Below are 12,713 nucleotides of genomic sequence, written 5' to 3'. Positions count from 1 at the left end.
ATCCGAGGTCGAAGTTTCGAAACCCCTATATATGAATACGACTAATTTTTGATGATACGAGGCGAAAAAGAAAGTGAAACGAAAAAAGGTTGGGTGGATTTTGTAGAGAACGAGGTTGTAGACGTTTCTCCCTTCTGCGTCGATCGTCAAAAGTGGAACATTTGCGATAAATCTGGGGTAGAAAAGTTGAAAAAAAAAATAATTTTTTAAAAAAAATTGCGTTGGCTGGTTTTTGGTCGTTTAAAACGAAGGTGAAAGTGAAAAAAATTTAAAAACTTTATTTATATATATCTTGGGACGAAATCGGTATTTTGCCTATTGTTTCGATCGACGATAACTTGATCGTCCGGACTCCAAAAGTGACAAATGAATACTCTATTTCGTCTAATTTTTTGTTCCGGAATTAATGGTATTATCAATTTCTACAAATTCTGTCTCTAACAAAAGTTTACATTTTTGGCCTGAGGTGACCCTTAAAATTGACGTCATTTTGACGATAATTCGACTTTTTGTGCTCCAAAAATGACAAATAAATATTCTATGTTCAATAATTTTTTGTTACGAATCCAATGGTGTAATCGAATCTTAATAATTTTTACTTTAGTAAAAAGTCACTATTTTAGCCTGGTCCGACTCGGTAATCGAGGATTTTGTTATTTTTCTATTCAGACTAGCACTTAAGCATGCTTACAGGCTAAAGTATGTTTTTCAATCATTTTGAATCCAATGGTAAGATCAGATTTCATTAAAAATGATCAGAAACATCCTAAAGTTTTACTCCTAAGTCCCACTTTTAAGATTTTCTCAAAATTTCACTATTTATTTTTCTTCGAGATACGAATTGAAAACTCGGGGTTTTACAAGAAATGAGCCACTTGTTAGAGAGGAGCAATTATAGCAGTTACAGCAAGAACGAGTAATAATAGTTGAGGAAGTGGAACAAGTGGACCTTGGTACTATTGGGGATTAGCTTGTAAGCGTTGGGACAACACTACCACAACAAGAGCTGGGCATGCTACTACAACTACTAAGGTCTAACAAGGACGTGTTCGCATGGTCTTTTGAGGATATGCCCGAGATAGATCCCTTAGTTTCATGTCATCGGTTAAATGTTGATAAAGAATTTTACCCAGTTCGATAAAAACCCAGAAGATTGTCACTGCGCTTAAGGTAGAGGGTGAACGAAAAGCTGAGCAAGTTCTTGAAGGCATGGTTTATTAGAAAAGTTGAATACCCCGAATGAGTAGCAAATGTAGTCGTCATACCAAAGAAGGACGGGAGGGTCGGAGTATGCATCGATTTCATTAATCTCAATAAGGCCTGCCCAAAAAACAACTTCCCTTTGCCGATGATCGATAGACTAGTGGACGCAACTTTGGGGCATGAGAGAATGTCATTCATGGACGGATATTCGAGGTACAACCAGATTCCCCTGGCAGAAGAGGACTAAGAAAATGCATCTTTTACGATCGAGGAAGGGTTATTCTGCTTCAAAGTCATGCTGTTTGGCTTGAAAAATGTCGGGGTGACCTACCAGAGGCTGGTGACAAAAATGTTTGGAGATATGATCGGAAGGACGGTCGAGGTGTACATCGATAACCTACTAGTAAAAAACAAGAGGGCAGAAGATTACTTATAGGACCTCGAGGAGACGTTCGAGCAATTAAGGGGATATCAGATAAAGCTAAATCTAAAAAAATGCGAGTTCGGGGTAGCCTCCGGAAAGTTTCTCGAACATATCGTCACCAAGAGAGGCATTGAAGCAAACCCCGACCAAATTCGATCCCTGATTGAAATGCCGAGTCCGAAGAATTAAAAATAGGTGCAAACTTTAGTAGGAAAAATTGCAGCCTTGAGTAGATTCATTTCTCGAGTTTCGGATAGATGCTGACCGTTATTTAGTTTATTGAGGAAGGGTAAGGGATTCACATGGAACAAAAAGTGCGAGGCAGCTTTCGGTAACTTGAAAAAAATACTTGGGTCAGTCACCCATCCTCAACACACCAGAAGAAGGGGAAGAGTTGGGGATCTATTTAGCGGCCACCGCAACATCCATAAGCTTGGTGCTTTTTAAGGCGGACCTTGGACGAGAATACCCTATCTATTGTGTCAACAAAAACTTGGACCGTCAGAGGTTAGGTACACCAGTACTGAGAATGTCGACTTATCTTTGGTTTACTCGTCCCACAAGCTCCGACCTTACTTTCTATCCTACCGAATCCATGTAGTAACTGATCACCTGTTGAAATATATGATGTATAGGTTGGATAAATCTAGGTGGATGGCAAAATGGGCAGTAACTTTGGGGGAGTATGACTTACAGTTCGAAGCACGAACAACTTTGAAGGGGCAAGTGTTGGCAGAATTCCTAGCGGATTTCCCGATTGAAGATCAAGACTAAGAAGAAGAGGTTTTAGAGGAGAGGGGAAGGGGCCTTGACCTCTAACCTTTGGAGAAATCATCGAGACCTTGGAAGAACTTGGAGAACTCGCAGTGCCTTTGCTGGAGCCGAACTTGAAAGGACGCACAAAAGCACATATATAATGAGAGAAAACAGAAACAACAGAGAAACCAAAAGGAAAAATGAAAAATGAAAGGGAATGGGGTATATATAGGCTTGAGAAGTCTCGAGATACAAACCAAGATCAACGGCCAGGATCCTATCGAGAGACGAAAAAATAATGAGGACACCAGAGCATTTAATGACGCTAGAAGTGAGGTGACCATTCGAACACGTGTGTGTTATTCACCAGTCGCAGAGTACCACGTGTAGGCGACGCATAATTACGCCGTTCAAATCAACAGTCGGGAGCACACATCATGAGGGAAATTATAACGTTTGTCGTCTTATAAAAGTGTATGGTCGGACATCATAAGTCAGTGCAATTAATGAGCCAGGACAAACCAACACCCAATCGAAGTTTGCCAGATGTCATCTTTTATGTATCTCAGGGCCTCGAATATAGATCCAAGACCTCGAGAGGGGGTATTGTGAACGGTAATTCTCAGAATTATATACACATGGCAACCAACATAAATAATTACTGACCCACCGAGTTATGTGGGAAATGCACTAAGCTTAAAATATATGTCGGATCATTTAGGGCTGACATGACAGGCTTGACAACGCTATCATTGACAAGACGGATGTGACAGCTCATAGCCTGACAGATAGGTTGCAACTGCCCCAAATCGTTAGGGCAGTTGTAGCAACTCTTGGAACTATCAAGTCAGAGAGCAGGTGCAACAACTCTGAGAGAAATCACTGAGAATATCTTGGGAAATTCATCAATTAGGATCCCTATAAACACCAGGTTGCAACTTATGTAAAGGGTTAGAAAAAATCTTCTTTGAGAACTCTTTAATAGCTCGACACTAATTTTAACTTGATTGTCAGAGTGGTCTTGTAACAGGCTACCCACCGAGCTAAAAACTTTCAAGGGAGATCTCGAGGTAGAGAGAAAAAATGCATCTACAATCGTGGACCAGGATTTCATCATTGGTGTTTCTCAATTGAATTATAGGTTTATTACGCTTCGTTTTCTCTGATTTGAGTTCAGATATGATGATACTCATATTTTTAGGGTTTTTATGTTGGTTTTTAGGGTTTTTTGGTGATTTCAAATTCGTAAAAAAAAAGGGGTGATAATTTCTCGAATCCATCGACTATTTGAATGACTTAAAGTTAAACCATTCACCTTTAGTACTTGGACAACAAAAATCCCTTTCACTAGTCTAATTTATTGGTCCAATTTTCATGATTATTTAATCTTGGATTAAGTATCAATCCGTAGGCTTGTAAAAAATCCTATCTTGAAAAGTTCTTGCATCCAATGGTTAAAAATCATCAATCAAACTGATCTTTGTCACCCAAAAAGAATTTTGAAGTGCATAAGATCTAGTTTCTTTCTTTATGATTGATGATTAAGTTTTAATTAAGTGGTACCGGATATTTTTCCTGAAGTTCTGACTAATCTGTTCTTTGATCCATGTAATGAATTCACCCGTCCACTAGGAAAAATGAACCCCCGACCTTTATTTTGCAATGTATCAAACCAACTAAGCTATGAGTCTAGGTCACCCACCGCCTCAAAAAAAAAAATAAAAAAATCAATGTATCGTTTGTATTAGTTGAACTATTATTGAAATGAAAGTTGAACTTCCTTTTGGTACCCTTCAAAGAGTCTTTCTATTTTTTATCCCATTTATAAAGAATTTGGAAAAAAATAGATTTGTTTTTTCCTTTATTTTTCATTGGATTTATTTGATGGGATAATAGCTTAGATCTGATTTTTCTTTTCTTTTTTCGTTTTACTTTGGCAACCAAGCACTAGAAAGTTTTACGAGGCTTTCCGATTGTTACTACCAAACATCTCAAAATGTAAAAACGTGTAAAACACTATAAATGCAAACACAAAGTTTTGCGTTTGTAGGATTTCATAGAGCAAACAAGCAGGGGCTAAGAATCATCAATCCAGGAAGTCTGTAAAGTCATGAAGATAATTTTTTTTCCAAATTGAAATCATCAGTAAAAAAAAGTATGTAGTGTATTAACTACAAGAAGAAATTATTGATTTGGGAAGAAGCTTGGGAATTGTCCTGATCATATGATCGAGAATGCGCATGTCTCCCTTCATACATCGTGATCACATTCTGTAGGTCCTCCGCTAACTGCTCCACTCGCTTCTTGACATGACAATTGTCATGTGTACAACGATAGTAGCTCTTGTACCCCATCACATAGCTGTTTATTATTTGAAAACGGATATAAAGACACTTTCAATAACAGAAGACATGACTTTAAACATTAGCGGAATGGATGAATAAGATTTGTTTAACCAACCTTAAATCCTTGGGTCAAGATTTTGATGATGATGAGCTGTTAATAAACCAAAATGTTATTAAATGTGGTTGGACTATTATGGGACCCTTCTTTCGATTTGGTTGGACCCATTTAGATTTGATACCATTATCATATTTCTTTTATTTTTATTGATAAAGAACTTTTAGTAAGAAAGAAGTAGAACAGAAAAAGAAACAAGGGAAAAAACCACCAACCAAAATAACTCCTTAAAACTTAAAACAAAATATCATCAAAGGACACTTCTCGAAATTCTTTTAACACTATGCATCAAAAGAATATGAATACCTTAGGGTTGCGTTTTCAAATGGTCCAACATACAGCAATTTGCCAACAATGGATCGAATACAAAAAAGATAGCTAATTAGAAGCACCAACAAACATTAAACAGAGAGATAAAATTGGGCCGAAGTTCTTGGGAATAAAAGTCTTTTTGAGGTAGGAATGTCCATACCTTACAAACATGATATAAGTTCAGTAATTATCTTGGTGATGACGTGGGTTTATCCGAAACAAAGTGGATTTTAATGGTAATTTACCCTCATGTGCTTGTAACAAATATAGGTTAGAGAGGTAAATTTTTTTTGAGAATTCTCACTAGAACATTGAGGGCAACAAGGGGCAAATTAGTTTCCAAAACTAGCCCAAGGTCCCTTTTTTTTTGTATAAGAAAGCAAGGATTTATCTGTGGATTTCTGTTCTATAGAAGAGGCAAAAAAGTAAAATCCTAGCCGATGTGTATGTATGGGCTTGAGATTAAACAAAGCATGAGGGTCATAGTGGTAAAATCGATTTTAAATGCTTAGTTTGTTGGTGAAAAACGAGTGGATAAGAGCCAATAAGTGAAAGTTTGTTACGAACTCAAGCTTCAGAGGCCAAATGATTAGTGGGGACTTTGAAATCCGACAAAAATGTCTTTGGTCCGACCTTACGGACTTGAGTCCGATTTTGTGTGCTGGATGTGGGTCCAATTCATTGAATCGGACCTAAATTGACTTAAAATGGGCTTTACTCCAAGTGGCCCACAAACCCCTTAAATTGCTATAAATTTGGATTTCTTTTCTTTTTCTTTTTATTTTTTTGTGGGGTTTGTGTGTCTGTGTGTGTGTGTGTGTGTGGGGTGGGGGGCATAGGAAATTTGTTTTCATTTTTTTTTTTGTGGGGTTTTTGTGTGCGTGTGTGTGTGTGTGTGTGTGTGTTTTTTTTTTTTTTTTTGGGGGGGGGGGGGGTATATAGGGTGTTCATAATATGGATATACATTAAGATTGATTTGTTATATAACACATAGATACACATCTTATAACTAAAAAATATTATACGATATAACGATTGGGATTGATATGGGGGAAAAAAATAATCCGGACCGATAAAAAGATGAAATCCTATTGTTTGGGCACAACTCATATCTTAAGGATACAATGCATGTACCTAGGATACATCTCGACCATTGGATTTTGTATTATAATTAGTGGTCATGATTTTGTGTTTCTCTACGAGTCTATTCTAATTTCCAGGAGTCCATGGATCCCAAATTCCCAACCCAGAATATAATCCATTCAAAGTTATTTCAAATTATGTTAAAAGAAGAATGAAAAGAGAAAGAATTTAAGAGAACTATTAGTTAACTATATCTCTTCTATTAATACATAATGTTAAGATTCTAAGTACAAGACAAGTCAAACAACCACTCCCAACAGTTCTACCTCTCTTCTTCTTATTAAGGTCATGAAGATCATTTTTTTTTTTTTCTGAATTGGAATAGCCGGACACATACAAGGTAAAAGAGTATGTAGTTATTAACTACCAGAAGAAATTATTGATTTGGGAAGAAGCTTGGGAATTGTCCTGATCATGTGATGGAGAATGTGCATGTCTCCCTTCATAAGTCGTGATCACATTCCGTGGGTCCTCCGCTAATCGCTCCACTCTCTTCTTCACGCGACAATTGTCTTGTGTACAACGGTAGTAGCTCCTGTGCCCCATCATATAAGCAAATATCATCAACTGTTTATTATTTGAAAATGGATAAATATATATAAACACACTTTCAATAACCGAAGACATGGCTTTGAACATTAGTGGAATGGATGAAAAAGATTTGTTTAACCAACCCTAAATCCTTAGGTCAAGACTTTGATAATGATGATGAGTTGTTTATAAACCAAAATTTTATCAACTGTGGTTGGATCATGCTCTATGGGAACCTTCTTTCGATTTGATACATAATCATGTCTTTTATTTTAATTGATAAAGAAATTTTAGTAAGAAAGGAAGGAAGTCAAGAAGATCAGCCTACAAGAAGTAGAACAGAAAAAGAAACAAAGGAAAAAACCACCAACCAAAATAACTCCTTAAAAAAACATAATCTTAGTTAAACAAAATGTCATAAAGGAGACTTCTCGAATTTCTTTGAACACTTTGCACCAAAAGATTATGGTCCAACATACTGCGAAAGGGGATTAAAAATCCAACTAGGTATTTTCCATGAAGGAAATACCACAATTTGCCAACAATGGAATATAAAAAAGATAGCTGATGAGAAGCACCAACAAACATTAAACAGAATCATAAAATTGGGCCGTAGTTCATGCAAGAAGGAACAATGAAGTAAAAGACTATTGGCCGATTCCATACTTTACAAAGACAAAAGAAGCGAAAATGCATTGCCTTTTTCTAAAATCTTACCTTGGAAAGAGAAATATTCAAAATTTTGTATTTTAAAACAGTTTGCAAAAACCATTTATAAACTAAGTTCAACAGTAAAAACATGAAAAGTTCTTTAGAAAATCGAAGTTCGATTTGAATTGGAATGGATTTTTACAAAAATATGTCTGCTGTGAAGATTGGGTTGGAGCTCAGGGGGATGGCAATCTGTTTTTCACAATACATTATTGAAGAATTAAGGAGATAACTGAACATCAATATCATGTAAAAGGTAGTATAAATTATAGATGGATACTCGAAAATGCATGATAATGCCTATTGGAGATCGTCATTGATGAAAATGAAGAGTTCCTCCTAATTATTACTAGAAAGAAATGATGGATTTATTCAGGCTAGACTAAAACCAGATGGATATACCTTTCTCGTAAGAGTTTTCTCAATGGTTATCAAGCAATAGTAAATCATTTGCATTGCAAATTAAATGCAAATGATTTGTAGTGTACCAAGCAAGGCCTTTGATTCAAAATATGACTTACATCAAATGGCCAACACTAATGCATTATCACAACGTGAATGTCCACAACATTAATAGTAAACTTAAGTTCCCCATAAAAATCTATAAATAGAGAATTAGGACTTGTTCTTTTGAGTTTCAGGATTTAGTTTTTTTTTTTTGTTTTTTTGCTTTTAAGCCAAAAAAGTCAGATGAATGATGTTTGTTTGGGATTTTTTTGCTCCCGCGGATTTTAACTGAAGTCCAAAAGTAACTCTTAACGGAAGCCACCCAAGAGAGGTTTCTTCAAATGGCTTTTGCGAGAAGCCAAAAACGTAAAATGATTCAAGTGTAGTTACCAAAATACCTTTAATCTTTAATCAAATTTCCAACCAAATTTAATCTTAAAAAATTAAAGGAGATTAGCAGAATATCATTCATCTTTCAAATTACCCATCATCTTTACCAAAATACCCTTCATTTTTACCAAAATACCCTTCATCTTTAATCAAATTTCTAAACAAACTTAACCTTAAAAATAAAAGAGAATTATCAAAATACTCTTCATCTTTACCAAAATATCTTTCATCTTTAACTAAATTTCAAAACAAAAAAAGATTATCAAAATACCCTTCATCTTTACCAAATTACCATTCATCTTTAATCAAATTTTCAACCAAACTTAATCTTAAAAAATAAAAGAAAATCATCAAAATATCCTTAATCTTTACCAAAATACCGTTCATCTTATAAAATACCCTTCATCTTTACCAAAATATCTTTTATCTTTAATCAAATTTTCAAAAAGAAGATTACCAAAATATCCTTCATCTTTAATCAAATTTCTAACCAAACTTAACCTTAAAAAATAAAAGAAAATTACCAAAATATCCTTCATCTTTAATCAAATTTCCAACCAAACTTAACCTTAAAAAATAAAATGGGATTACCAAAATACCCTTCATCTTTCAAAAGGGGATTACTACCAAAATACCTTTCATCTTTACTACCAAGATCAAAAGTAATTCATCAGCACTACTTTATTACCAAACACCCTTCATTTTTATGTGGATTTTGAATTGTGTATTGTGCAGGTATTTTTTTTATCAGGAAAATTTCATATGTCCATTTTTAAGAGGAGATATTGTCGAAATTTTGATAGAATTATAAAATTTATAAATTTATTGAAATTGAAAATAATTATTTTTATAATTTTTTAATATAAATTATATATATATATATATAGGTACTCTGGTCATTTTTAGTGTATTCTGGGTGCATTATCAACATTAAGAGTATTCTGAACATTTTATCAGAATCCAACAATAAAAATCTGTCAAACAAACATCAATTTCTAGCTTATGTGCTTTTGTAATGAACAAGCTTTTGCTGGATGTAACTTTTCAGGCTTTGGACTTCTACTTCTTTCAGAAGTTGACTTTTAGAGTTGAAACTAACTTCTATAAAGAACAGACCCTTAATCTCCTTGGCAATGGAGAAAATCAAGCTTGGAGAATTTTTGGAGATACTTGCTTGAATACTATGTTTCTTCATCTTTGTTTTCTTCCTGACTAGAGTACTATATATGGCTTGACTTCGACATCAAAGTGAAGTTTTCAAGTACCACACCAATTAAAAGAAAAGGAAATTGAAAGAAAATCTTTGTGCCTTGATCTCAAGTATCTTTATTTTTTGTTCTAATATTTGTTTCATCACCCTCCCATGAGTTCATATAGTATGACTCTAATAATTAATTTTGATGTCTCCATAGGTAGTGTAGTTGTTATAAAATTTAAACTTAGTCCTATAATTTTTCCATGCCAAATAATGTATATAGGAATTCTACATCTTGTAATGGTCTATCTCCTTTTATCACTTGACAATGACAATACACATTGAAAGAGTTACAAGATGACTCGTTACAAACTTGAAAGTGTAAAATTAATCAAGCCGACGTAGAAACTCTCTGAGTTAGCCTAGAATAAAACGAGGTACGTCTAACATGTTATATTTAATGTTATTTTATTGTGTCATATTACTAATTTTAAAATCATATCTGTTTGTTTTCATCCAAAATAGAACAGATTAAGAGACTATCAAATTAGATGCAACCCAGCCGAGTTTCCAAGTTGTCTCCACAAGTTTCTGTGTCAACTAGGTGAATTTCCCTTTTTTGAGTTTATATACTGACCAGCAAATGTTTCACCTGAGTTTCAGATTATGGGAATGGGATAGACTATTCCAGATAAGAACCCATCATCTATTATTTGGTTTGGAGAAATAATTGGGCTAATTAAGCCCAACCTTATCCCAGCATTATCAACAGATTTCTTTTTTACTTTTTTTAGAGCTGTGGCAAATTCTGCTAAAATAAATCAATTTCTTCAAAAAAGACAATTGGCATTATGTTTATTAACTTTTCTCTAAAATCTACTGTACACATGAATTAAAAAGTTGTCCGACATCTAGATGTCTCACTTGATCATCTTGGTATTGCCTGTGAACGAGACAAGAATGTCAAAATCGGGATTTATTTTCTTTTTCATCATCAATCCTTTAATTCTTCTTATTCTCTTTTTCTGGTTCACAAATCTCAAAAAATGCTAAAAAGCATATGAGATCAAGATGATTCGTCTGAGTCCTTTTAGTGTCCTTTGTGAATGAGATGAGACACAAAACTGAGATTTCAAACCATGAGTAATGTACATCTTTTGGTGAACTCATTTTCATTTTTAATTGGCATTGTTATGTAATCATCTTATATTAACATCTTCATATGATTTGTATTCAAAGTTATAAAGTTTGAATCTCATTTATGAAAGCTACTTTTACTAGATTCCCAACAATGTAAGAGGAACTTGGTAAGAAATCTTAATGTGGTGATCATGAAATGAAAAGGCTCCAAAAGGCAAAATGATAAAAATCACTTTATTAGTAACTTTAATTAACATCTTACATCAAGTTAAAGAAAAGGATTCCATGTGAAAACCACTAACCCAAACCTACATTACCATAAGAGCACATATATAGTTTAATTACTACACCAATCATATACATTCCAAATCAATGAGGGAGCTAAGTCTATAAAAACCCTAATTTTAGTGAAAGAGAAGCATTATGTAGACAAAATTAAAACCATTTTCCAAGTCTTCACTAATATCTTAAAAGCATAAAGAATACCTATAATAAATCCTTAGCTGGTTAAGCAAAATAAACAATTATATATGAAATAATGAGAGAGAGAGAGAGAGAGAGAGAGCATATATATATATATGGTGCACTAGCACATAGTTTCTAAGGTAATTAACACAAAGTATGTGAGAGTATGGAGTACCTTGGATGTTGTGTGTTCTTCACTACTTTCTGACCGTACTTCCTCCACTTGTAACCATCGTCCAAGACATCCACGTCACTCATAGTCTTGAAGCAAAACCTTGGCTCTCTAATTTTTCTCCTTGCCTTCGTCACCTTCTTCATCTTCATTGCACCAACTCCTACATGATTAACTCCACCATATCTCTTACTTCCCAACCATCCTTCCACTTCTCCCCAAGCCCTGAAATCGTTAAAATCTAAATCCATCTCTTTATATAAATATATAGAGAGAGAAGGAAGAGAGAGAGAGAGAGAGAGAGAGAGAGAGAGAGAGAGAGAGAGAGAGAGATATTCACATAATTATAAACATTTAAGGGTCATTTTCTGCATGAAATTTTTTTAAGGAGTTTAGTATGATGGTTTTAATAATTGTTTACAAATGGGTAATGTAAAAGAAACCATAATTAATCAAGTTTTCTTCTTTGGTTTGCTTACTTTTTGTTTATTCTCATGAGAATATATTGTAAATAAATTATTTTATAAGGAGAAATTTACCATAGATTAGTGTTAGATCTTTGAAGTGGAGGACCTTCTTCAAATTCATCAAGATGAGAAATTACGTCTCTTTGCTTTGGGGCTGCGGAAGAGAGATTTTCACTTAGATGAGAAGTAACATCTCTTGTGCCCATAGAAGTACTTCTGTTGGGTTGAAGATACCCAAGTGGATGAAAGGTCCAGTTGGGAGGGACAGAAGATCCATTTGCGTAGAAACCCATTTGAGAGGATGACATCTCTTGATCCTCCAATAAGCCCTGGTTTAGCATAACTTGAGAAGATGAAGACATCTCTCTCTCTCTCTCTAAGCGGTGTGGTTAACTGTAGAAGATCAAAAAGAAAGAAGTGTTGGTGCTTAAAAGGATTACTTCGGATCTGTCTCTCTCTCTCTGGTTAGTGAGATATTGAAATTGAAACTTAAAAAGAAGGAAAAGGGTCTTTCACCCACCATCTCTATCGAACTTAAAGGATGCTACCAAGCAAAGCGTTAAAGTCGTGTTGAACGGTATCAAACCCCCAAAGACTCTCTCTCTCACACACAGACACATACGCACAATATGAAAAAGGAAAAGAGTCGTGATAATATAATTCACCCGTGGCATATTCAATCGACTCTCTCTGATGTGACAAGTTTGAGAACCGTAGATGTGTATCCCTTGGGATACATGATTCACTTTTCCCATAAAAAACTGTATCCCTAGATGTACATGTCTACGGTTCTCGAACTTATCCATTTCAAGAAGTCGATTGAGTATGCCACCTAATGAGGCATGGGGGGAATTGTAATGATTTTCCGACTCCCCCCATGTGGTATACTCAAAATAC

At 34.7% G+C, this 12,713-nt stretch overlaps 1 protein-coding gene across 1 annotated transcript; it reads right to left on the bottom strand.

The window, feature by feature from the left end:
- Positions 1 to 6,465: 6,465 nt before the first annotated feature.
- On the bottom strand, positions 6,466 to 12,424 carry LOC147409711 (putative WRKY transcription factor 12). Its single transcript, XM_086431728.1, has 3 exons — positions 11,889 to 12,424; positions 11,353 to 11,574; positions 6,466 to 6,833 (listed from the first exon to the last, which is right to left on the bottom strand). Exons 1-3 carry the CDS (start codon positions 12,176 to 12,178, stop codon positions 6,662 to 6,664), a joined length of 684 nt encoding a protein of 227 aa, XP_086287854.1. The 5' UTR covers positions 12,179 to 12,424; the 3' UTR covers positions 6,466 to 6,661.
- Between the last annotated feature and the right edge of the window lie 289 nt (positions 12,425 to 12,713).

Source organism: Akebia trifoliata, chromosome 2 (genome assembly GCF_017979445.1).
Source record: "Akebia trifoliata isolate Shusen 1 chromosome 2, ASM1797944v1, whole genome shotgun sequence".
In the NCBI taxonomy this organism is placed as follows: domain Eukaryota; kingdom Viridiplantae; phylum Streptophyta; class Magnoliopsida; order Ranunculales; family Lardizabalaceae; genus Akebia; species Akebia trifoliata.
The sequence above is the reverse complement of the archived record's forward strand: the minus strand, read 5'-3'. Positions and strand labels throughout refer to the sequence as shown.